At 43.9% G+C, this 27635-nt stretch overlaps 1 protein-coding gene across 3 annotated transcripts; it reads right to left on the reverse strand.

Moving 5' to 3' along the window:
- Nucleotides 1–35: 35 nt before the first annotated feature.
- On the reverse strand, nt 36–26972 carry shroom4 (shroom family member 4). 3 transcript variants are annotated; one of them, XM_088990063.1, is made up of 10 exons: nt 26800–26972; nt 18584–18735; nt 10005–10178; nt 4629–7182; nt 4277–4335; nt 2788–3870; nt 2573–2699; nt 2215–2487; nt 1386–1528; nt 36–705 (listed from the first exon to the last, which is right to left on the reverse strand). In XM_088990063.1, the coding sequence occupies exons 1-10, from the start codon at nt 26920–26922 to the stop codon at nt 549–551; spliced, it is 4845 nt and encodes a 1614-aa protein (XP_088846189.1). In that variant the 5' UTR covers nt 26923–26972; the 3' UTR covers nt 36–548. The 3 variants fall into 3 exon arrangements, with proteins under 3 accessions (XP_088846189.1, XP_088846190.1, XP_088846191.1); XM_088990064.1 differs by lacking the exon at nt 18584–18735 and having other exon boundaries at nt 26800–26920; XM_088990065.1 differs by lacking the exons at nt 18584–18735; nt 26800–26972 and adding an exon at nt 11447–11595.
- Nucleotides 26973–27635: the final 663 nt, after the last annotated feature.

The following is a 27635-nucleotide window of genomic DNA, read 5'->3' on the forward strand; positions in this document are numbered from 1 at the left end:
ACTTAACTCAAGCAACACAGCGGCATTGACACAAATTTGGAGATCAGTCACAGACAGAATTTAATGGATGATGGTGATGATGAAGACAATTGACATTTTGCTTTTCCGGCCCCCAAAAAATGTAAATGCAAAAAATAAGAACTTCAACTGAGAAGATTCATGCAGTTTACACACACACAAAAGCTTTTGTTACCAGCCATTCCAGCTATATTCAAATCCACTATATACACACACAAAACGTATACATTATAAACATGAGGCTCTTCTATACATTTATGTAAGCGGAGTGTCAAACTCAGCACAGAAAATTCAACACAGTGTAATATGATGCTGTGGGGTCACAGACAAAACAAAAAAATACAATTGAAGCACAAAAAACAAACATAAGGCCTTTGGTAGTGAGATAACCGCACAAGAGTATTGTGTCTCGCATCAAGCAAATAGCATTCCATTTAGCAGTTGGATTGAACGTGAATCTTTGCGCGGCAACCTGAGAAGCACAAAAACGTTTTTACACTCTACTTTGAGTGTCATTTCGAGGTGTCCAGTCAGTAATGGCCGTAGCCCACGGACATTCCCAATCCCAGACCGAGGCCCAGCCCCAGACTCTCCCTGAGACCCCTCAGCTGCTCCTCTCCCAGACGGATCTTGTCTTCCAACTGCTTCTGCTCCACCAGCAGTGCTGCCTTCATCTTCACAAAGTGGCTAAAGGAGGGTGCAGGAACCACAAAGCCGTTATGTAGGAGCATAATAGTCCTACATTGATACATTGAATCAATTCTGCTCAGTATGATTTGTTATATGTATTTAAATGCTTTGGTCATATGATAAGAGACATTTTGATTGTGAACTGGCTCCAGATGATCTCTGTGGCACAGTTGACTGTATTCTGTTACTTAGCTTAGCAAAATTGGTTAGCATTGGTTATTCAAGCTAATCAGAGATCAACTTGTTTTATATACTGAATTGGAGGCAGTACCATATCATACTTGTAAATGCACTATACATATGTATAATATATTATATATATAAATAAATATCTAATATGTAAAATATGTAATATGTAAAATAAATATCTGTATAAGTGTACTTTGTAAATATGACATTCATATAAACTCAATTGAAGTATGCTTAACTATAAATGTACTGATAAATACTATAGACAGATATTTACAGTACACTTTTTCAAACCTTTGTTCTAATGTATGATAAAAAAGTACACTTTAAATAGTTATCCCCATGTATACTTTTTTTATGTAGACTACTTTTTCAAAAGCGTTCTTAGTATAGTGTTGATGGGTTGTAAAAGAGCGATGGGAGGAAAAAACAGATTAAGTGGAAGTGCCGGGCAACAAATCCGCAGGGGGCACCTCCACTTCTTGTACCTGTAGTCTCTGTGCTGCTCTGGAGAGAGGCATCGTGCCAGAACCCGACTGACGGCCTGCTCCCTGCTGTCAACGTGGTCCTTCAAATCTTGGGCCTCCGATAGCTGCCTCCTGAGCTGGCGCTTTTTCTCCAGCAGGGAGAGCTAGAGGATAGCCAGGGAAGTACAAGGTTGGAGTCAGTTTCTTTCAAGTGGAGGTTGCAGATTGCATCACTCCCTAAATCAGAGGTACGAAATATTTGTGGTCATAGAACTGTTCCGGCCGGCCCTTTTCAAGGTCAGCTGAGAATGGGCGTTCTCAGAGTATTAATCCAGCCGCACATTTCATTTCACAACAGCACGATCGTCTAAGCATTCATTGTCTGAATTATTTACTGTACATTTTATAGTCTGGTTTTCCTGGGCGAAGCATTCACGAGCTATGGGTCACGACAGAAAGAATTAGATCTTTCAGTAAGGGTATCTAGACTCTCCCTGAGATATAAGGTGAGAAGCTCAGTCATCCGGGAGGGGCTCAAAGTCAAGTCTTTCACACCGAGAGGAGCCAGATGAAGCGGCTCAGGAATTTGCTTAGGATGCCTCTTGGAGGCCACCCTGGTGAGGTGTTTCAGGCATGTCCCAGCGGAAGAACGCCACGGGGACAACCCATGTCATGCTGGAGAAACTATATCTCCCAGCTGGCCGGGGAAAGTCCCAGGAAGACCTGGAACAGGTGGCTGGGGAGAGGAACATTTCGATTTCCCATGCTTAAGCCTTTGCCCCCGCGAACCAACTCCATATAGTAGAAAATGAATGAATAGAAGGATGGATATGACTTGATGTCTCCTTACCCTCTCATCATCATCCGTTTCAGGGTTGAGCATGTCAATCGCCGTCTCCACCCTCAACAGCCGCCCCGACAGCGACAGCAGCAGGCTGACCACTTTGTCCAGGTCACCGATGAACATGCGGAACTTGTCCACCTCGTTGGGCTTGCACACACCCACCACCATGCCTTCCACCTCCTCCCCCAGCTGCGCGTTGGCCCTGACGTCGTCGTGAAGCCCCCGTTGGGCTTCCCTCAGTACCCCCAGTTTCTTACGCAGGCTCTCCATCAGCTGTCTCTGCAAAACACGGACACAAAAAAATGAAATAAAATAAGGGTAGACGGGCAGTCGTGTGAGAGGAGGTGACGAGGAGGTAGCATACTTTAATGGTAAGCTCATCATCCTCTTCACGCTCTTTGTCGGCCAAGTCCTTCATCTGGGACAAGAGCTGAGCCTTGGCTGTCGATGTGCTGTAATAAGAAGAGCAGCTGGAACTCGCCCTGGACTGCCTGATGGTGGAGGACATCAAGGACATTTTTGTTGTCGCAGAAGAAACTGACACCAACTGGGACTAAAATCAAAATGAACTCCTGTTACCTCTCCAGACTGTCAGTGTTGTGCTCAGCGTTATGGAAGACATCCCTCCAGCTCTCCGTTCCTGACTCTCCCTCATTGCTATGGGGGAAGAGCTCGTCCAAGTTCAGTCCACTCCTGCTCCTCTCCGGTTCGTCCTCCACAGAGCTGCACTCCGCCCGGACACCGACCGCCGGATCGGCCTGCGGCTCAGGTAAGGTGTCAATATCTGTCTCCAGGACAGTGGCCGGTATAGCGAAGCAAGGAAGCTCGCTGGTGAGTGTCGCCTCCTCCACATGAAGTCTTTCATCTTCCTGGAAGTCGTCTATGTCCGTTTCTAAAGGGACATCCAGTTCTGCCTCTAGGCTGTGCGTGGGGCTCGGGCTGAGGGTCGCCTCAGAGTCAGTTCCGGTTTGAAGTGCCGGCGGTGCCACAATCTCCCTCTCGTGCCGGTCTAAGAATGTCGGGACCACAGGTCTGAGGGCCCGTCTGGAGGACATTGGACTGGGCGGGGCAATGGGAACGGAGAGTTGATTCTGATCGGGTGGGACGTGGGAGAATGCGGGTTCTTGAGTCTGAGGTTGGTGGCAGCCGCATCGTGGGCAACTCTCCACCACTTCCTGTCTCTGCGGCGGGAGGCTGTACGACCTCTGCCTGGATGGCTCAGAGGTACGATGATCTGAGGGGTGTTGCTCTAACGAGCAGGGGTATTGTGGGGGAGAAGTTGAGGAAGAGGCGAATAGTGTGTGGTGGGATGCTCGCCTGCGGTGAAATTGCTCCCACTTGGGCGGTGGCGGCCTCGGGGGAGGCTTTCTTTTTGTCTGGATCAATGGGTCTTGCTCTCCCTCCACTCGTTCCTCCACTTTGCTCAACGTCTGGCTCGCGGCGATGGGATGCGATGGCATCCAACGCTGACCGGCATCAATGTGGAGATCATTTTCAGACATGGTGCGCCCACGCCGCGAGAGGGGGGATAACGTGTGTCCATTGCAGTCGTTTCTGTCAACGACCACCAATCTTGGGATCCGGGATGCCTGGCGGGAAGGTGGTTGATGCAGACTGGCACTGTCTAGGGTCTTGGGCTCCCGTCTCCAGCCGGTGTAGTCTCTGTTGTGTGAAGAGATCCAACCTATGTTTAATGCCATGTCCCAACTTCATTGGAATTGGATTTCACACCGCATCCCACAATGAATTATCATATTTTCCGGACTAGGCACACTGGATTATAAGGCTCACATCCAATGGTGCGCCTTACAGTGCGAACAATACAGTTGGTCTTGCACATCCTAATAACTAGAAATACTCCGTCCAGCCCCCGGATTACATTTTCAGTAGGGATGACTGCTATGCTTTCCACATTTTGATAGTCAAACCGTGACAGAGTTGAATTTCCTGCCAACTCCCAAACAACCCAACCACCTGTTCAAATTCTCCCGGCAGTCAATCGGGTAAAAAATGACGAGAGTGTCCATTTGCGGAATGTTGACGGTACACAATAAGGAACATGTCTCACCTCTCAGTCAGGCTGTACTTCCTGTTCAGTTTGCTTGATTCATGTTGCCGGGCAGGATACTGAAAGGACATTTACAGGTAAGCAGTACACAAAAGATTCCAACCCTTGTTAAGGACTACAAATAAGGTCCATGTTGCTTTGACTCGTTTTTACTGATTTATTTAGACATAAAATATCTGAACAGAAGTGGTTCACAGGAGTTCAAACGCGGGTTAGGGTTCATCATCATCATAGACATGCACTGCTGTGTAAAATTGACGCAGATTCTACAACACTGTTGTGACAACAGCCTTTGAAAGATGACCTGGGAACCCCCCGCGCAAAGCCCATCAATACACGAGGGTGCACTTACTTGTGTCGGGGTGTTGCGCCTCACGGTGGATCCCTGGTTCAACGCTTGCTGAGAAGCTCGGTCGACTGGGTAGAATGCAGATGCTGGAACTTGACTGTTGTGGCTCGGATTAAAGTTTTCTCCATGGTTGTTGTCTTTAATAAAAGAACCACTGTTAAACTCCCGCCTTTCCCTTTGCATCTCGTCTCCTTGTTCTTTATCGAGATGGTTCTTCTCCTTTGCCATCTCTAGCTGGAGCTCCATCTCGCGTTCCCGTTCCCACAGTCTCAACATTTCCTGTCGCTCATTTTCCCCGATTCTCTCTCGTTCTACTTCCCTTTCCTGTCTTTCCTTCTCAATTTCTTGCAATAGAATGTCCCTCTTTCTCTCTTTTGCACTCTCTTCCCATTCCCTAATCTGTTCACTCTCCTTCTTTGGTCTGTCTCGACTGCTACATTCTGATAGCGTCCCATCTTCCGTTCTGTTTGGAAGTAGGGGCTTTTCTTGTTGAACCCCACCTTGATAGGAGAACCTCCGTTGGTTAGGGTTTGGACCTTGCTCCCCCTTCCTGGGACTTGAGAGTCCTGCCACGGTGGATCCGCCTGGAAACTTGCTTGTCTCCTCAAAAAACTTCCTCCTATCTGCAAATGGGAGGATGTCGGACTCATCCGCTCGAGAACAGGAACCCGGGTGACCGGAGAAGGGTGCGGAAGTGGAGGTGAATGCGCAAACGCCGTGTCTTGACTGGGTGACACCTAACACACTCTCTCCAATGACGCTGCCCAGTCGGTTGGGTTCTGGTTCCGGTTGGAGTTTATGCTCGGGAGTCCAACGCCAGCGGCGAGCTTTGCCCGCGGGAGCGGGCTCCTCCACAACTCGAACGCCAACACCAAAATTTGGAGGACTCGTTTCCACAATTTTAACAGCTTTGGTTGTCAATTGTGTATTGTCACCGTTTTTGTGGATCGGAGGGACTAATTTCTCACATGTCCGCTTCGCAGAAGCAGGGGTCGAAGCAAATTGAAGGTTGGTTTCTCTTTCTTTGACTTCAGTGCCTTGTTCTTCAAACTCATCAGAGAGGTCCGCACCATCCTCTTCGGGGACGGTTTCATCGCAGGAGAACAATCCTCCTGGTCCTGCGCTCCTCTGAAGTTGAGCCTTTTTTTTCTGGATCTCATTCCTGAGGTTGGTTGCAAAGCGCTCGCTACGGCGGCGGTTTCGCCGATGGTTCTTGGATGGGTTAGACTTTTTTGCGGCAACGTCACCGGCGACACTGTCCTTCAATTTGTTTTCAATTCTTCTCTCATCCGCCCTTTGCGACTCCAGTAATGTGTCAACACTGGCAGCAGCGGTAAGAGGCTCAAAATCTCCTCCGACTATTTGGTCAGGAATCAGTCCGCCATGTGTAGATGATCCCGTTGTGTCCTCGGGGACACTCACAGAGCGCCCCCACGGGTGATGATGTTGAATGACTCCCATTCCTTCATCCAAAAACAAAGATACAGAGCTGGAGCTGCAGCTTTCGTCCCATTGGTTTGGTGGCTCCAGGCAATGTCTATTTGATGGTTCTTGGCTCTCCGCTGGCCTTGGAGATACTGGACACCACTGGCTGTCAGGAAAATCTGAGGAATAGGGCTGACTGTCAGGTTCTGGTGAGGAGTTGCTGCTATTCAAGAGTGAAGACTGAAGTTGTGTCTTTTCGAGGTCTTTCTGCCAATGAATATCTGTCAAGGTGGGGTGATTGATTAAAGACTGCTCACGAACCTCCAATGAAGCCTGTGAAGTTGATGAAGCAGATCCAGCAGAGGCCTGAGAGAACTGATGCATGGTTGTGTCTGCACCGTCTCTTATATCACACGTATATCCTTCTGTTGGGCTATAGAAACGTTCTAAAGGTCCGGTTTGGCTTACTTCTTCGACTTTGGGGAAGTGTGTTCCCAGTACAGTGGTTGGAGAAAGCGCATTTTCCTCATAAGAAATATCGGATGGAGCGGAAGGGCAACTTTTATTTGGAAGATGAGGGCAACTCGGGTTGTTTTTGAAAGTGTCCATTCTGTATGGAGACTTAGTCCCATTGGTGTGTGCTTCTCGTCCGTATTCTCCATTTCTTATGACCTCAAAGTCTACTACCCGACTCTTCTCCTCATAAGAACAAGAGGAGGGTCTCTCCTGGACCTCCACGGGCTTCTGCTTGGGTCGGGTCAATGACCTGAACTTTAAACCAACTTGCTGCCGCTCACCCCGGGCCTCGCCGTAATATAAACTTCCGTCAGCGGAGGCGGAAATCGGACAAGCCGGCCCAAGGCTTTGAAGTAAACTGTCCACGGGACATACGTCACCGGGCCTTAGCGGCACAGTGGCGTAGTCGGACATGTTTGAGCTGGCAGAGAAGGAACTGTAGGCTGAGTCTCTCTGGCTATTGAAGAGTGCCGGATCCACGGGTGAATTGTGCGAGTCGGAGTAAGGCTGCGTAACTGCCGTGGCTGTGTCCAAGCTCTCCATGGAGCCCAGGGAACTGCTCCGATCGGTGGACGAGTATGGTCGACAAAACTGGCTCCACTGCATGGGCAGGTCACTATAAGGCGACAGAGAAGGGACTTAGTAAAAAAAATGGCACCCATCCGATTTACATAGGTCTTCTTTTTACAACAGGACAGTGTTCACCAAAGAACTGGTGACACCTTACCCATGCTCATCGACAGGTCCATAATTCAGGAAAACGAAAAGAACCATTTTCTACATCTTTGAAACGCATTTCTACAGATTAAAATTCACAGACGTATTAAAAACGGAAAGCAATGAGACAATGCAGTCATTGTCTGTGGGAATGATAAAGAATGGTCAGCTGCTGCATATGTAAATACTGTACACGCTGACCTGAATGACACAGAGAGGAAGAGAGAAAAATGAGACAGGAGCAGGACAGGAAATGACAGTCACTGCTGGCCAACGAGGCGCAACGTGGAACATGCGAGCCAGCCGCTTGGCACAGACGCAGCGGCACCAAACACATTTCGAGCCTTCAGGATGTGACAAAAAAAGGGTCCCACACAAGCGCTGTTTTTTGGCCCTCTTCCCCTCTTTGTCCACTTGTTGTGGGAGTCACATGCCATTGTACGTGGTTACGCGCCTGTGTGGATGAGATCAGGAAAAAGAACACACACAAACGTCTTGCCATTTTTAACAGAATGGGAGACTTGAGGCTAAAAGAGGTGCATGATTTCATTCATTCCCATCGAACAGAAACAAAGGCTATTCGCTGTATTGTGAGTCGGTAAAGTTCCCGTTTCTGTCCAAGGACTAACAGTTTAATCTCCAGAAAAAATCATAACACAAATACGCCTACGTGACAGCACACTAATATACAACAACGGAGGAGGAGGAGTCAACTTGGAAGTTGAAATACACAGGACCAGTGGTTCTCAAAGTGGGCGCCCTGGACAAGCTCCTGCATGCAAGGTAAACCCTGGGGATCTGTAGAATAATTAATCAGTCATAGACCCTGGATGCCAAATAAATCTTCTTTTCCTTTCGGCTTTTCCCTTCAGGGTCACCACAGCGAATCAATGTCCTCCATCTAATTCGGTTTTGTGCATCCTCTTCTCTCACACCAAAGAAAGAGGATATTTTAATTAGCTTGTAAAACTTTGCTTCTTAACTCAATCATTGCCATTCACAAATTTATTCGGCAATGGAAAATGTGTCGTACCTTTTCCTTGTTTGGGTGCCGGTGAAGCGCTGGCCATGGCCTCTGGCAATGTTTTTTCCATCCCACAAGGGGGAAGCATTTCCCCCTTTTCCATATTAGCACTTTGTTCCAGCTTCAGCTGTTGTTAAAGCGCTATATAAACCAATATTGTTTTTATTATTATTTATTATTATTATTTTGAACAGCCGCCCGTATTTCAAGCTCATATAACTCCAGACCCATATAACTTAGGAACTGTTTTTTTTCTGATGAAAGAAGAGAGTCTAAGGTTTCTTACGCGTAATTGAATGTTTATGTAGTCCTAAAACTCAATATACTGTGGGTCCTGGAATACGAGTCACAATGACAAAAATTATTTATTATAGTACCTATGCTTGTCTGTGACTGTAAAGTGTCCTTGAGAGGTTTGAAAGGCACTTAAAATGTGTTATTATTATTATTATTATTATTATTATTATTATTATTATAAAAATCCTGGCACTGGAGCAGACACATTTTTTGCACGTCTGGCAGTGAATGATTTAATTAAACTTAAACTGGATTAAATGATAACTTTATCTTGGGAAAGAGTTTCCTAAAGTTGTTGAGAGTGGTATTTAGATGAATTGGGGGTTGAATTTTGAAGGGGGTCCTTAGAAAATGGCTCCTGTGTAAGAGGTCCCGGTCCCCAAAAAGTTTGTGAACTCAAAACTATTCAGAGCTGTCGGTTTCTTCAACAATCAATGTGATTTGTGATTCACCAAATCGTACCATCCGGGCTGACGAAACAATGTCAATGTTGTTGCTTGCTATGTCGACACGCTTTGGATGGAATGATGACCGCAGCCTCGTTGGAATAATCAAACACCAAACAAACGAAAGCCCTGTTGCTTGGCTCACAGACAGACAAAAGAACAGCTCATCGAAGGATCTGATTGGTTATCACACTCAAGTGTTGACACAGAGGGTTATAAATAGAACAAGGGCCTTCCTGCCTGGGATTAAAACACCATGATGTCAACCGTATGCCAGCAAGTTTTGGTTTTGGGGGGGCTGGACGTGTGAGGGCAGTCCAGCAGTACAATTGAACATTCCAGTGAACCCATGTAAGTAGGAATAGGGTAGTTAAGTAGTGCTCAAGCTTTTTTGATCGCCGATCTACTTTTCAAGACCACCAACTTTCCATGACGAACCCTTACCAGACATGCGTGCATTACGTGTCTACACACAGGTCATATTGAGTAACAGCCATAACGACCTCTTATATGAACGAAACATAACAAATTATATAATTGAGATTGTGCATTTGTAAAAAGGAATTAAAAAATGCTTCTCTTGGCGCTACAGTTTTTCCCCCAATGCCATTGGTGAATGCCAAATGAAACAAAGTGAATGACAATAATAATTAACAAAGATATCATGCAAACATTTCTGATTGCAAGCTGCCATTGAATACTGCCGACCGCGAACAACCCCCGCTGATGGGGGTGATGTTACAGGTTGCAGGTAGGTTAAAAGTGACCTGCTTGAATACTTTGTTATGAAAGTGAAACTGAGAGGAAGCTTAGGCCACAAAAATATAATAATAATTAATAAATGCACACAGATGCACAAATATTGGTTTTTATTCTTGTGGTTGACTTGGGAATCCTCCATGGGCTACCGGTTGGGCATCTGGCATGGTTACGCGTCTGATTAGAATAGCTCACCTGTTGTCACTTGTATTCCAGGTTAGCGTGCAGGTGCAGGGGTGGAGCTGCATGGCAGGTGGAGCGGGAGGCGGGGGCAATGGCGGGGAGTCGGTCGGGAGAGGCGGGCAAGGCGGAGGAGGGGGCAGTTCGGTCCGAAGCCAGGACGAAGCCCTGATGTGTGGGATGCTGCGCCTGTAGAGACAAGAAAGGTTAAAGGTCAGCAGCGCTTACACAAAAAAAAAAAAAAAAAAAAAAAAAATCAGGATATTGGCCTTTGGGGGTAAAATCTCACACAATCCATTTTCTGTTGCCCAACAAAGCACTGGACACTGCCCAAAAGATTTAATGAAGCAATTCGAAACGGGACTTGAAGACGCCTCTTAGTCTTCAACCCTTGTCGCGCTACAAACTTTTGGTCGACAAAATTGTTTCAAGTCCACCTCTGCACAACATTGCATTACTATTAACAATGACAACATTAAGAAACAAAAATAGGTCAAATGACACCAACAAATAACTTTTCTAACAGTTTTTTCCCCCCTGCCTTTCCTTTAATCCCGGTTAAATGTTTTTTGGGTCTGTTAACTCATTCCCTGCCATTCATGAATTTATTCTGAAATTAAACATATGACGTAGAGCACCATACCAGAATTTGTTTGGGTTTTGTTTTTTCTTGCTGGAGTGCCGATTAAGCGCTGGCCAGACCTTTTGGCAATGTTTTTCCCTTCCACGAGGGGGCAGCATTTTCTTTTTTCCCATGTTAGCGCTTTGCACCAGCTTAAAGCGCTATATAAACCAATATGTATGTATTGCATTGTATTTGACAGCCGCTCTCATTTCAAGCTCATTTAATACCAGACCCATGTAATTTAGGAATTAACTTTTTTTCTGATGAAAGAAGAAAGTCAACGCTGTATTGAATGTTTATGTAGTCCTAAAACTCAATATTCTGTGGGTCCCGGAATTCGTGTGACAATGACAAAAACTCTGGCCTGTCTGGCAGTGAATGAGTTAAAAGGTATGTTCACTCCACTTCAAATCTCCTGCTATACAGCCATGTCTGTGTTGTGAGTGCAAAACAACAAGAAAAAAAAAATCAATCTACTTAATATACTCCCTTGCACATACTGAGAATGAGTGACAGCGCCACTGCCACCTACTGTAGTGGATGTGTAATTACAATTTAGTCCGGTCAATAATAACAATAATAACCATAATGATAAATAATAATATGTTCCCTGGGGTCACACATGCCCCCCTCCCTTCCAGCGCTGTTATTGCACCGTGCCCCGCCATTCCCCTGGAGGGTCTCCCCCACTATTTGAGGACAGGTATACATGCATATATACCTAAATTCATACGACCTCAACTGGTCACAGTGGATCTTGTAAACAGCCATAATCTGACATATAATCAAAAATTCTTGTTTGTTTGTCATTACACAAAAATAGCGGCCTCACCTCCGCCCTTGAAGAAAACAAAATGATGGAAGGCCGGATGTTGGGCACCATGAGGGAAAAGAGAGGAAGGGAAAACCTTTCTGATTGTTTTGGGTAACGCAGAAACATTTCCGAGACAAGCACGCTCATCCTCGAACGTCTGGAACAAACCACTCAAAGCGGGAAATAAACTAGCAAAAATGTTCGCCTCACTCGCAACTTTGTAACGATTCAAAGCGATGCCGAAATGAAAAATCTTCTTTTCTTCTGGACTGCTCCAGAAATTCTGGCCTGGCAACAACCACATTGCAAAGACTTTTGGAGAGGTCGTAGAAAGCGCTTTGCATTGACAAGAAGCCAACACAGAATCCACGATGAACGATGGAGTTGAAATCGTGACAGAAGTCCAAAGCAAAGAGAATTGCGAGAGGATCTGCTGGAATGCCCCACTTGGTGGCAACAGTTGATAGCGCAAAAGGTCAAGGCGCATAATCTGAGTCACACACAGTCTCAGTACACATTACATTAGCCCGTCAATGCCAGACAAAAAGATAAGCAGCCAGACGGAGACGATAAGAACTCCTGCCGCTCACAAAGGTTCCACAAGAACTTGATCGAGTTAAAACGCGGAAACCCACCCGAGTGATGAGCAGAAGCATCCACAGGCACATTTCAAGTTCAACGCATTCGCTCTCCAAGTCCAAACAATGAAAGCCTGTGAGATCCCGGATTCTGGGATCAAGCCCCTCCCTTCCACTGGACCCGGCGAGACCGGAGCGACCGGCTGTGACCACCAGGGGGGCTCGGTAAAACGCTCCCTGCGAGGAACCCACTTCGCCTGGCGGGTCCAGACTAAGAGGGAAAACCCTCACGTCCCCTCTTCCATTCACCGTCCCCCTTGTTCCTCACTCTGACTTCTTGCTGGAAGGCAAAACATGACTTTTTCTCGCTCTCACACTCCCCCCCCCCCTCACTCTCACTTCTTTGCTTGCCTCCCTTGCATGCAGGATATGTGAGTCAGTCCAAGGGGAAGTTTGCAGAGGGCAGATAAAATGCGGCACCGCCACTAAAATAATAGCAGAGGGTTCCGCAATATTGTTGTTTGATGGGGAGGAAAAATGCAGAGGTACTTCCTCCTAAATGGCTTTGAGTGAAGATGACAGACGAGGGGGATTTTTCTATTCGCGAAACAAGATCTCGCAAAAGAAAAGCTCCGGACGAGAATGGTCGCTCTGATTCAAATAAGATCAAATTTATGAACTGACCAATAGAAAGATTTTTTTCAGGTGGAGGTGGACCCCAAACTGGTACCTGGTGACCCACCCATTCAGAGCTTTTGAAGGAATGGCATTTAACTCATTTACTGCCACACGTGCAAAAATGTGTCCACTCCAGTGCCAGGGTTTTTGTCATTTTCATTTAAATTGCAGAATCCACAGAATATTGAGTTTTAGGAATACATAACCATTCAATGCAGCATAAGAAATCTTAGACCACAGGTGTCAAAGTCAAGGCCCGGGGGCCAAATCTGGCCCACCACATCATTTTATTCGGCCCGCAAAAATAAATCAAGCATTTCAAGTGCCGTGATGCTTGCTAAAATCCAAACCAAAATGTCAAATCTTTGTATAAACATAACAGCATTTATTATTGACTTTAAATTTGAAAACTAGTTATTTATCAATTTGCTGTGTAATATGTGGAGGGGATGTAACATTCTAATGGTTTCCCCGAATTCATAACGGCCCTCGAGTTGAAACCGTAACTGCAATTTGGCCCGCTGCAAAAAAATGAGTTTGATACCCCTGCGTTAGACTCGTTTTTTCATCAGAAAAAAAAAAAGAGTTCATTCCTAAGTTACAAGGGTCTGGAGTTATCTGCAGTGGAATTGGGGGCAGCTGTACAAAAGGATAATGCTGCCCCCTCGTGGGAGGGAAAAATATTGCCAGAGGTCTGACCTGGGCTTGATCCACACCTCCCCCCACCTCGCAAGAAAAACCAAAACCCGGACAAATTCAGGAATGGCGCTCCATGTCATGCTTTTCAATTCCTGAATAAATTTGGGAATGGCAGTGAATGACTTAAAATGCACCTGATAACGTTCTGATGTTTTAGTAGCCTTTTTCTGAGCCCTTGTCCCGTGTGATAAATATTTTCAGAACTACTGTGACTTGGTAATCATTTTTTGTAGAGGATAAAGAATATTTGCATGTGATATTATGTTGTCTGTCTATCTGTGCTGCTACACTTTGTGTTCAAATTGCTAAAACCCTGCCCAATTTTGGTCTGTTTTATGGTGTTTTTGGATTGTTTGTTAGCATCAAGAAGCAATGCGAGTTGTTTTAAGCATTCAATATGATTGTATAATTTAATAGCTTGAAGCCTCTTTTTTGAAGCTTTGTTTACCATCCTCCAAACTGCCACTTCTTGTTGTGCCCATAGCGCCGCGGCGTGTATTTAACGACAACTGACGACCTGAGGCCACAAGTGGACTCAAACCGATTTCCTGGGCAGCCTCTACAAGGATGTATGTTGCATATATGCTTGTCAGATTCCTGACATTCCGCATGTTGCCTTCAAAGGGCTAACACGGGAAAACCCGAAACAGGCTCACTTCCTCCACTTATTGCCATTGTGTCGTTGCCTGCCGTTGGGACCTATTTGTTTGCTTTACGGCTCTCGGGGTGCGTGTGAGTGCATGCACGTAATCACGTTATCATCACATAATTTTGGAGCCAGTCGCTAATTACACTTAAAGGGAATGATGAAATGCTGATATGATTCACATTACATTAGCCAGACCAACAGCTTGTGGAGGCCCAAGGAAGATTAAATTGACATAGCGACAGATGGAAGCTGAAATCTGATTGGACAACAAAAAAACTGTCCAGTTTGTGATACAAGGTGACTTTGTTCCATGACTATGCTTAGAACTAAAAAACTCAAATCATATTCGGCCATTGAAATGAATAATAATGGCACTAATCCCTTCCAAACCCCCCCCCCCCCCCCCAAAAAAAAAAAAAAAAACTTTTTTTAAGAAAAACATACAAAGCCGAAATTTTGGACCAGAGTTCCTTTACATCACTCTGTCAATGTGGCCCCTCACAAAATGTTTTCAACTGAGTAGTAATTTTCACCAGCTCCACCCCGCTCTCCTATTTGTGACACTCAACCTGCGTGTGGCTATTAGCGCTGCCGTTCATAGTAAATATAATATTGTTCATCAATAAGGCTCATTTGCGTAGACATGATATACATCGCACCTCATTTAGGATACAGACAAATACCACTGGCGCACCGAGACACACTCCAAGTAGTATTTCAGTGAGTGATGCATTTCACCATCTGTACATGCTTAGAGTGTGAGGTGCGATCCTAATTTTACTGTTGAGTCCTTTCGTGAATTCGGACCACAGGAATGGAAAAAAAAAAGTTTTATGGAGACAGAGACGTCATCCCACAGCAGTATCGGTCGTTCTTCACAGCAGATAAAGAAAATGCAACCGAATATGATAGCACTGTCTGTCTACGTGTGTTGCTGCACTGTTAGTGCTTTGAAATAAAAAGACAGAGGAAGAGAGCGCGAGAAAGAGCGCGCGAAAAACAGAGAGAGAGAGACAAAAAGCTGTCTTGAGGAATCCCAAGAATGTGTATTGGTGGTTTGGGGAAGCAGTGGTGGGGGGGTCAGACTATTGTTTTGCAAGCTTCAGACCTTCGTCCTGCACAGGTCCCAGAGAGCCAATGGCACTACAATGATGTGTGTGTGTGCGTGCGTGTGTGTGCGTGCGTGTGTGCGTGTCCATTCAGTGGTCTGTAGTCAAGCTACCAAACAATCCCAAGCATACATGTGAGCCAGCAAAAGCCTTTGTTGCGCTCTGATCCAGCATCTGCAAACAACAGATAAGCACCAGTCAGCAAGCTCAGCGCAAGCCTTGTGATTGTTTTGCGCGGGCCAATCGACTACAACTGTCTTTCCAATTAGGTATGACTCGTTCTTTCCATTTTTAAGTGGAAATTAACAATAACTGGACTGTATCCTGGAACACATTTTCAATTTTGTATTTTTGATCAGAGGGAGTTAAGGAGAAAAAAATCTCAACATAAATTAAATTTCCAAACTTATAATATTCCGGTTCGTGTTGCACCCTCGGTGGCCAACTCCACATTAGTCCCACCGCACCCTCCCCTCCGGCCTTATAGCTAGAGAGCTAGCTAGACAGCTAGAGAGCTAGATATCTAGATAAATAGGGTACGTTCCGCGTCCTATTTTATCAATGGATGTTCACTTCACATCGAGGCTGCTTTGCAAAAGTGCACACACGCTTAGTATAAACTCGATGTGCAGATTGATTAAAATAGTGAGCTCGAGAACTAGCAAGCAAGCTAGTTAACGAGCTAGCTAGCGAGCTAGCTATAGAGCTAGCTAAAGATCTAGAGAGCCAGCTTGATCGAGAGATAAGTAAATAAATAAGTAAATAATGGGGGGTACTCCAATAAAATAGAGTCAAGGAGACTGAATCTTCTTTTCCTTTCGGCTTTCCCCCTCAGGGTTTGCCACAGCGAATGAGTGTCCTCCATCTTAAATACACTCAAGTCCCACATTTATACTAAGTTACTTTGCGCCATCGCAAACACACATCTTGTTCTCTCCTGTCTTGAAAGGTCCACTGTTGGACAGGACGCGACTTTTGGAAGAAGAGGAAATTGCGCACCAGTGGAGGAATGTCCATTTGCGACGGCTATCTGAAAACAGGACAGTGGAAGGAACATTTCCTGGGGAAGGTAACAAAACCTGAGAAACGATTGTTCCCGTTCATAAATGAATGACGGGGACTGTTAGGGAAATAATTGAATAAATAAAAAAAAAGGTGGAAAAGGTTCACGTGACCACAGTCATGTTGGGATGAAGCCTGCAAATAAGTGAGTGAAGAAACATGGCGCTTTTTCAGATTTGCATTCTTGATCCCTGCTGCACACCGTGTTAAAAAAAAAAAAAACCATCAGTGCTGAAATCCAAACTGGACCCAAACACAAACCGCTATCCACCCAGGCTTCTGGCTCGGCTCGCACATGGAATTCCCGTGGTTTCCCTTATTTTTAGCACAGCACCTCTTTCTGTCAAGAAACCAAGAAGCTAGATGCGAACATCTTGCTTAGGAGTGATTCACTCATTGTCCATCCCCAAATTTAGGAATCCATAAGCCAACTATCTGATCAGCTTAAGCCCAGAAAAAAACAAAACCCCACAAACCCCCCCAAAAAAACAGGACACAACCAACATATCCGAAAAACATTCCGGAGCCTCCTGTAAAGAGGAGCTTGGCTTCCACACAGTAACACCATCCAGTAAAAATCAAAAATGCTATGCGAGGTTTTGAGCATGGATCATGCTTTGAAAAAAACTTTTATATTTTTCGAAATTTTACACAAGAAAAGCTGGGAAAGGTTTGGGATTTTTGTTTTGTTTTTAAGAAACAGACAGACGGGACAACTCAGATTCTTCCAATATGGATATTAAAATGGGTATTGTGAATTAAAAACAACACATTGTCATTTATAAAAATGTATCATCACATTACAATTCATTATTTGATTCAATAAGTCATGAAAATGTACATTTATGATACCAGCTTGGCCAAATGGTCCTTTGATTTGACTCGTTGCATTTTTAAAAAGGGACAATATCACGAAAAAGTGAGCTTAAAAAAAAAAAAACATAAAAAAGACACTGATTTTTTTTCCGCCATACGTTATTTATGAAATAGACACTAAGCATTTACGATTAATCCGCTTCAAAAGGTCAAACTAAAACCAAATCATACAAAAACCACAGCAAAATTTCCAATCGGATATCCAATGAATCTTTTCCGGAGGGCGAAGTATACTAGAAAAAACATCAGTTTTATTTAGAATATAGTTAAAGTCACTCACTGCCATTCCCGAATTTATTCGGGAATTGAAAAGCATGACAAAGTTCTTCAGTTTTTGGTTTTTCTTGCGTGAGGTCACAATAACGTGCTAGTCAGACCTTTGGCAATGGTTTTCCCTTCAAAAAGAGGGTGGTATTTGCCTTTTGTCCATGTTAGCGCTTTGTTACAGCTTCAGCTGTGGTTAAAGGGCTACACTAATCAATATGTATGCATTGTATTACATTGTATTTTGTACAGCCGCCCCCATTTCAATCTCAGACAACTACAGACCCATATAACTTTGGAATTAACTCCGGCTTTTTTCCTGATGAAAGAAGAGAGTAAGCTTTCTTATGTTGAATTGAACGTTTATGTAGTCCTAAAATTCAATATTCTGTGAGTTCTGCAATTTGAGTGAAAATGACAAAAACAATGGCACTGGAATGGACACATTTTTTGCATCTCTGGCAGTGAATGAGTTAAGTATCACATAAGGCAATATAGAATAAAACTTACTAATAAAACTGATAAATAATCTTTAAACTGGAGTTTTACTTTTTATAAAACATATTATTGAAATATTGAGGACACTGATACACTATTATCTACCCCTTGAAGGGAAAAGCTGAAAGTAAAAGAAGAATATTGAAATTTAAGCGAATGCGCTCTCTTTCCCCATGTAAACATTCATTAGCACCCTTGATTGGTAAAATGTTTATCCCGCATCTCAGCACTGAATGACTGAAGCTACACTCAGTGAACGGGAGAAAGTTTTGCCCCAAAAAATTGCTGTAAACCAAATCTAAAGAAATGTGGGCCATATGAAATCCAAAAACGTCTTTAAATGTGAAGGAAGCACAAGATTGATACCAAGCTCTTTACTTTTCCAAAAAAATGATGCAGACGCAATGATTAACTATAGCTATATAGCTAGCTAGCTTTCTATCTATGTTACTTCCGCGTTGAGTGAACGCTGGAACGTGTGGCTGCCGCTGCTCACCCATAGAAAACCTATCCTGTGACTGATGTGGCTAGCTAGCTAGCTATTATCTATCTATTAGCTAGCAAGCTTTCTATCTACTGTATCTGAGTTACTTCCGAGTTGAGTGAACGCAGGAGCGTGGGGCTGCCGGCGCTCACCCACAGAAAAACTTCTTGTGACTATAAAGTGACCTTGAGAGTTTTGAAAGGCGCTTATAAATGAATTTTATGATTATTATTATTATTATTATTATTATTATTTTACCTTCTGACGGCGAGCTTGAGGATCCTATAAGAGCCTTTGATGAGGATGAGCGCCTCCTGTCGGCTGCCAAAAAGAACCGAGCCGTTAATGTTGATCAGCTCGTCGCCAACTTTCAGCCTCTCGCAGCGGGCTGCTTTGCCTCCTTCTTCGATCTGGACCCACCCGACCCCCCACACACACACACACGCGCACACACACACACACACACACACACACACACACACACACACACACACACACACACACACACGGGAAGAAAGTTATCCTCAGGCACGAACTTGCGAGTGTCGCCATGGCAACTTTTCCTTTCTTTGCTGCGCATGCATCTTGAGACGGTCCGCACAAAATCGCATTCCTCTACAATGCGTGCATCCAGACAGAGTGAGGTCACATTCGGCATTTGAGAACGTAAGACAGAGAGAAGAATAGCTTCTCTGTGCGCTTTCCGCACACACACACTGAGGTCAGACACACCCTTTTTTTAAGTCTAAAGTGGTAAATTAAATTCACTTTGTGCGTGTGTGCGTCCCTGATTGTGCCCTGGAAAAATCAAGAAGCCCACATTGGCCACAATCTGTCAGCAATCGACAATCACCTGAGCCACAAATGCGTGGGCGTGAATGCACAAGTGCATAGACATAGACACACACATACAGACACGCGCACGCACACAATCACACACACACACACACACACACACACACACACACACACACACACACACACACACACACACACACACACACACACACACACACAACTGTATTTAACAAGAGCCTCTTTCATCACAAACAATCACCGCCAGTCTGATGAGTGTAAGTGTGCATTTGTGTGCTCAGACAGACAGATTTACACACCCAAACTACCATTAAGTGCAGATGTATGCGTGCGTGTGTATAAGGTGGTGCCAAAGTGCGAAAAGTCTGTAAGTGAAACCTTACATTAGTGCGAGGTCAAGGCCGAGAAAATAACAGGATTCCCGCTGTGAGAAAGTCTGTCAACTGTGTGTGTGTGTGTGTGTGTGTGTGCGTGTCCATCCTCGAGCACATGGAAAAATGACAAACATTGTGATTTGTTTGATGATTCAGCGACACAAAAGTAAAAGTATACAGCCATTCTTTATCTTCTGCATTAAATGATTAAAATCTGTGCCGTACTAACGAGCTGAGAGGAGTTGAGATGTCTCAATGAATTGTATGCCGTGGATGTTTTTTTCGTATACACACTACAAAAAATTGGAGTGGAGGGAAGTGGTGAGGGAACGGATTAATCCAATCTTTATTCATTTCAATGGTAAATGATGATTTGGGATATGAATGCTTAGGATCAAACGTGGCAAGCTCCTCCTCTCCTGCCCAAATCATTAGGCATTCAGACGAACATCTGTGAGCGTTTGAGCCACAACAAAGCCGGCCTCAAAAAGAGTTCAAAGACCTCCAAGCGGTGAGGCCTCCTTGGAGAACAAGGAGAGGAACCCGCTGCACGCTGGACAAATACGCTTTGGACCTCTGCCCTCCGCTCGCAGCCGTGTGAGCTTCTCCTCCCTTCCTCATACAAGGCCTTCTTTATCAAGGCGGCATGAGGGGATGGGGGCCCACATGGAAAAAGGAAAAAAAACTCCCACGCGCACGCATCAGCCGCAGGTTACGAGTCCTCAAATACGACTACGCTAGCGCAAAGTGAGCGGTGGTGCATTTTTAGCATTTTTAAGAACAATTAAATATGATGGTGTTAAATTATGGTCACTCGCTAAGCCCCTCCCACTTCAAGGCAGACACCAACAGCCACTTTCGGCTTTGTTCCACTTACAAAACAAGCAGTTGAATTTTGCTTTAATAGGTCACATGACAGCGCCTGCCCAAAGTTGCGTTTAGCGACGTTACAAACTGCGCAACACAAAACCCAACTTGATGTTCCCAAAAGTAGCTCCCATAACTGGAGCAGGAAGGGGCGGAGTCATTACGGTGACGCATACAATGAGAGTTTTGTCTCCGCGTTTTCCACCTCCCGAGTTTCGCCGTCGCTGCCCTTGGCTCGATTGCCCGCCCAGCAACGTGCGCGTTCAAAGTGGCAAGAAATTGTAAACATGACAACGACAACAAAAAAGGGAAGATGACAAAACGGGGTTGGTGGACTAGGCGAGCAAAAGCACAACGAAAAGGAAATGTTCCCAGAGAGAATGAATCATGGCGCCATGTGCTAAAGAAGGCTACATTTTGCCGCAACACACTATTTATTTTTTAATTTTTTGGGAGGATAAACAGTCCATAGAAACACAATACCAGGAAGGCAGTCAATGGATGTCTTACACAAGCGCTTCCAGGAAACAGTTTTCAGAGGAGGCGGGGAACTGCTTCATTCAGTTAGTTCGATATGATCTTTTCAAATAAAATTACCCTGATAGGTCCTTAATGTCACATTGGTTGTTTTATTTTGACATGAATTACTTTGATTAATTCGAGCTGCATCTGTTATCGGCCATTTTGATATTGTTAGCATCTGAAAAGCACTACTTCCCTGTGTGTGTGTGAGCTTCAACAACATCTGTCGAACATCATTCACCCACGATGAACAGCAGTTTGGAAAATAGTCAACAGGTAATTAAAAAAAGAGGCTTGAATGTTCAAATCGTTAGCTTAATGCAAACGGTTACTAGCAATCATGTAATATTAGTTTTTGCCTGCAATGGATTGTTGTAATATCAATGCCATACTGATGAGGGAAGAGGAGTGGTAACTTTTTAATACAGCGGGATTTGTCTTGTCTATACTGCCACCAGGTGGCCAAAGTGGAAAAAACAACAAAATGGTCGTCAAGTTGACAATGCGACAAAATTTTGAATTCTTTTTCATTCCACAAACCCGATTCTAATGACGTTTGGAATGTTGCGTTGAGTACAAATTAAAATATGAATATGATTGGGAAATCATGCTTGATTTTTATTTCAAATACACCACAAAGTGTTGTCTTTGTCATGTGTTCAATTTAATGTTGAAGGAACATGTCAATATATCTAAAATATCACTGTGTTCATTTATGAAACACGAACGAGATCACGGAATGTGATTTTTCCTGATCAAAATCCCAATTTTTTTTAATTGCATTTCACGGAAGGCCACAATGAATCAAAGTCAATTTGGGAACATATTTAACTGCCGTCTCAAGACATGTTGTCGCTTAGCTTTGAAATGGAGCAAAAACAAAAGAATGGAGGGCCTCAAATTGAGTGGAACCTCCAATCGCTGTCCAGACGTCGCCTGGGAGAAAGCCTTTAAGGCTCCAGATTACAGATAGACACATTCCAGACCCACCCCAACACGCACACACACACACACCTGACCGTCAGAAACGCACTAACATCCAGAAATCATGACACAGCTCAGCAGGGAGACCAACAACAAACTTGGGCAAGTACGCAATGTTGTCTGAAAACACACATAGGCACCGGCCATGCTAGGTGCACTAGCTTCATGAATACTTGCCGTTGCTGATCATTTTCGGCACACCCCCCCAAACGCACACTTGCGCACACTTACACAAACACACACCACATATGTTTCAGTTCTGTTAAAAAAGTAGCGCACACACACTACCCGGACAATAGCATCTCCACCTGATGGTATCCTTGTCTACCCCCAACAGAGGAGACCGTGTGGGCGGACTTTTATTGGAATGTCGAGACACACACACACATACACACACACATTGGGGTCACTGCATTGCCCACCTTCCAGCCGCTGTTCCAAAATTATTTGGCACAGTTTAGTGTCAACATTGACAGCAGCAGAAGGAAAGAAAAAGATGAGAGGAATGGAGGTGGTGTCTCATTTGAATAGACAAAAGGGTTTGTGTGTATGGCCACACATTTTTAGACATTTGAGCCACCACTGACAAGAGTCGGCTAATTGTAAAACGTTTTCGATTTGTCAGCCGTGTTGAGCAAGCCAATGACGTGCCCATCAGCCCGCCCGTCGACTGGCCGTTACACAGCTGATGATGAGTGGGTGACGCACAAACACACACGCACGCACGCGTCTGCACACACCCCATACCGCAGAAGCAATTTGTTGTGCTTCTGCTCCTGGAATGTTGGCCAAATGGCTTCTATCCTTCTGCTGTCTTGGGGAGGGTAGAGGCCACCCTTCCCCCGCCAAACTGCCCCCTCAGACTAACGTCTGAGACTAAGTGCGTACACTTTCGGGGCCGGCACATGCACACAAACACACACAAACACACGGATTTCTGTGTATGCGTGTAACTTTTGGAAATCTCACGCTGAACCAGACCAACATACAAAAACACTCAAGATGTTCTGAGCTTGACATAGCCACAGGACACACACAAAAAAGCTCCAGAGTCCAGTTTGATTTGATCTCTCCTACTCACATTTTCCCAGCGTGTGTGCGTGTGTGTGTGTGTGTGTGTGTGTGTGTGTGTGTGTGTGTGTGTGTGTGTGTGTGTGTGTGTGTGTGTGTGTGTGTGTGTGTGTGTGTGTGTGTGTGTGTGTGTGTGTGTGTGTGTGTGTGTGTGTGTGTGTGTGTGTGTGTGTGTGTGTGTGTGTGTGTGTGTGTGTGTGTGTGTTTCCAGATGAATGAGCTATGCTTTTCCACTGGCTGGCCCAATGAATGGAGGCGCGGACAAGGCAAAATGTACACCACAGACACACGTATGCATGTACATGCCATAAACACGCACACGGCTCAGCCACAGGAGAACGCACAACAAATAATGACTGGATGCAAAAATGAAAACGCTGATTTCAACAAGCGCGGAACGACCCAAAGTCCCAACCAAATTTTTTAATTGTTGCATGTAAACCACATAAACAGTCTTTTTTACTTCAACTCCCCCGTTTGATGGCATAGAGCACAGGTGTCAAAGACAAGGCCTGGGGGCCAAATCTGGCCCGCCACATCATTTTATTTGGCCCGCGAAAGCAAATCAAAGTTGTGAAATTCCATGATGCTTGCCAAAGTCCGAAACAAAATTTCAAATTGTCCCATAATACAGTAAACCCTCATTTATTGCGGGATATACATTCCAAAAATAGCCCGCGATTGGTGAAATCCGCGAAGTACAATGTAGCAAAAAAATAAAAAAAAAATGTTTTTTTTTTTTTTTTTGAAGGAGTCTTTCTCCGAGAGAAGAACATTGTTATCGGCAGTTGGAAGTCTTTCTTTTTTTGTCTCTCTTTTTTTTTAGAATAGAGAACAGCTAATAAAAAAAATAAAAAAAACTTTTTTTATGTTTTATTTTTTTCTCTCTTCTCAAAAAAAGAGAGGAAAAAAAGAAATGGTGCCAAAAACTACCAATAACAATGTTCTTCTCTCTGAGAAAGACTCCTTCAAAAAAAAAAAATCCCCCCTGAAAAAAATCCACGATGCACTGAAGCCGCAAAAAGTGAACCGCGAAGTAGCGAGGGATCACTGTAAACCACAATAACGGTCATTATTTTTTACTTCAAATTTGAAAACTAGTTATTCATTAACTTATTCACTGCCAGACGACGTTCAAATATGTCTCCACTTAATTGCCAGGGTTTTTGTCATTTTAACTCAATTTGCAGGACCCACAGAATATTGAGTTTTAGGACTGCATAAACATTTAATGCAGCGTTAGAAACCTTAGATTCTCTTCTTCCATCAGAAAAAAAACTTAATTCCTAAATTATATTGGTCCAGAGTTATATGAGCTTGAAATGAGGGTGGCTGTCCAAAATACAGTGGGACCTTGGCTTACGAACTTAATTGGTTCCCAGACAGAGTGTGTAAGGTGAAAAGTGTGTATCCCAAAAATTAATTTCCCATAGGAAACCATTAAAATGAGAATAATCCGTTCCCAGGTCCCGATAAAACAATTTTCTACTTTCTAATTTTCTAAGCCTTAAAACTACACAAAATATACCTTATTTTATGTATAATAAATGTGATATTGTATTATGATTAAAGAAATAAACTGTACTGCACAATAAAGTCATTTTATGGAATGGAGTGTCCGGTTTCCTCAGCATTAAACACTTCTTTCACCATCTTGAGGAATGATCCCTTGTAGGTGCTTTCTCTGTGATAATTGTATCTAGTTCTTCATCAATTGTGATCTGTTTAGCTGGGTTGATAGCTTTTTGCATCAAGTGTACATATGACTTGTGCAGGTTATTTGTGGAGCCTGATTGATGGGATATTTTAACTTTTCTATCCATTTTCTCACTATTCTCACACACTCACACTTTGTTTTTTTTTGTTTCAAGCTCTGTTATCTCCCTTTCGCGTGTGTGTTTCTCACTGTCACGTGGCTTTGACTGAAGACGCCATTTTGTTTTTGGGAGAACGGCCTCACTCTCTGTCTGTAACCCCATCCCCCACTGCTGCGTTCTTGACCAATCACGTGGTTTTAACCGAAGACTGGGGGCGGGGAATAGAGGACAAAAACAGTGGCCACCATTTTCTTGTTAGGAGAACGGGCTCGTTCGCGAATAACACATCACTCATTGTGGCAGCTCTGTGTGTATACGGAAAAATAGTTTGTCTGTCAAGGTAAAATTTTCATAAATGTAACGTTCGTAAACCGAAAAGTTCGTAAGCCAAGGGGTTCGTAAAACAAGGTTTCACTGTACAATGCAATCCATACATATTGGTTTATATAGCGCTTTAACAACAGCTGAAGCTGGAACAAAGCGCGAACATGGAAAAAAGGGAAATGCTGCCCCTTATGGAAGGGAAAACATTGCCAGAGGCCATGGCCAGCGCTTTATCGGCACCCAAACAAGAAAAAAACAAAACCTGAAAATTTTTGGAACTGGTACTCTGTCATAGTTTCATTTCCCGAATAAATTTGTGAATGGCAGTGAATTAGTTAATTTGTTGTGTGATCTATATGTAATTTGTGAAGGGGATTAAACATTCTAATGGCTTCTCCAAATTCATCACGGCTGGCGAGAAACACCATTTGTGCTTTTTCAAATAGCGTCATGATAGACAAAAGAGTAAAGAGAAAACCATCCGGGTTGCACTTTCTGCTTCCAAAAATGGAGGCCGACAATAGTAGCAAAATCACAGGACACAACTTGAACTGACTTCCTGCCCTCATCATAAACGGAGTACATCACAAAGCTATCGCCTTTCAACTTCCCGAGTCATACCTTGGTCCTTTAGGCTTGACTTTCTGCTTGTTCCTTGCACCCTGATTCCATTCTAAAATATTTGATGCAAGGAACACATTTTGAGTGTGAAGCTAATGATAGCTAGCTGTCAATTTACTTCTTCTTCTTTTCCTTTGGGCTTTTCCCTTCAAGGGGTCGCCACAGCGAATCAGTAACCTCCATCTTCAGAGGTATGATACGCATGTTTATTTTGGCCAAGCTAGCTGTCAATTTACTAAAGCAACAAAATAAAAAGTCAGCAGCGTTTACGTTCATTGAGAAATTAGGCAAACGATTTCATGGACAAAAAGTCTGCTAGTTATCAAATTGGGTTTTGTACATATTTGCCATTAAAAAAATTACAGCAACTCCTGTGTTTTGCTTTTCTACTTTCATTTCTTTCATAACTTTGCTGCTGTGAAATGTAAATTTCTCCACTGCGAGACTAATAAAGGCAAATCCAATCCAATCCAATCCAATAACTAATCAACTATGAATATTCTCATTCATTTATGAGGGGTTTTCCACCCAAAATGAAAAAAAAAATGTGATTTTGGACGGAACAAACAAACCAGTCAGGCACCCCCCTCCACCCAAAAAAATGCTGATTTTCGACCAAACCAGCCTGGAAATCCGAATTAATTAAAGGCTGAGCATCTTCTGCATTGTCATTTTGACAGGATATCCTGTTTTAATCAGGGGGTGAAAAATATGATAAATAAACAAAAGAAATGAATGAATACATAAATGAATATACTAATAAATATCTGACCAGTCCACGAATCAAAGAAAAGCACGATTGACATATTAATTAATTAAATAAATGTTACTTACGACGCTATGAAAAAAATACTTTTAATTTATAGACAAGAGTTGAACCAGTGCTTCCTGGTGGCTTCTTTTTTCGGGGGGAGGGGGCGTTTTTAAACTAAAACGGTCCCAAACAACATTGAATACGCGAGTATAAACTCCACAAGTGTGCTGAGATGGAAGAAAGCGAGCCACGTTGGGCAACAATGCAAAGGGCAGCAAACAGGCAAGAAGGCAAGTTAGGGAGTTGGAGGTGGGGGTGACTCACTTTGGTGATGACCAGCGGCTCTCCGTGCTCGGTGCCCCCCTTGAGCGTGAAACCCCACGGCGCGCCGCCACTCAGCTGCACCTGAATGCGGTGGAAGGAGACGAGCTGCTCCACCGTCTCCATATTGCCGCAGCTTCCCCATCGGCGCCGAGGCTACAATGGATGCACGCGCCGCCGACCAACAGAGGCGAGCAGAGTGGCGAGAGAGAAATTGGGAGGGACTTAGACAAAGTTTGGAAAGCCCCGCCCACCGGTTCACTCCTGTGGGCCGTGATCGACGATACGATCTGCCAATGGGAGAGCGAAGATTAGCTTGTAGTGGTGAATTAACTTCCTAAATCCTACTCGTGCACTCAATTGTCCTTGTAGCCCAACCAGGAAACTTTTTCTTCACACTCAAAAAAATAATTCGGCGCTTCACTAGTGAATCAATAAATGATAACGATGAGAAGTTTGTAGTGTCAATTGTAGTACAAGTAAAAGGCAGTCGACAAATGTACGGGTTTCCCTCATTTGTAATACTATAGAGTTTGTCTATCTGTGACTTCGCACAAATGTAAAAAAAAAAAATCATCTTTAAGCACTAAAAATAACAGTTGCTTCATTGACAAAAATCTCTCCAAACACAAATTTAACACACACCCGAGATTTATTGCAATTTGTTCTTGCTGCATTTTTTTCAATCAATAAATGAATAAACGAGACGTAGTTAAGACTCATTACCTGCATGCTGTGCTTATTAATTTTTTTTCGTCGACCTACATCAACATATGTAGTCACACCACTGAGAGTTTTGTCACTTAGAATGCTGTGTGAAGCTCTTAATGTATATATTT

The sequence above is a fragment of the Hippocampus bargibanti genome, linkage group LG02, assembly GCF_051943395.1.
Source record: "Hippocampus bargibanti isolate YZ-2025 linkage group LG02, ASM5194339v1, whole genome shotgun sequence".
In the NCBI taxonomy this organism is placed as follows: Eukaryota; Metazoa; Chordata; class Actinopteri; order Syngnathiformes; family Syngnathidae; genus Hippocampus; species Hippocampus bargibanti.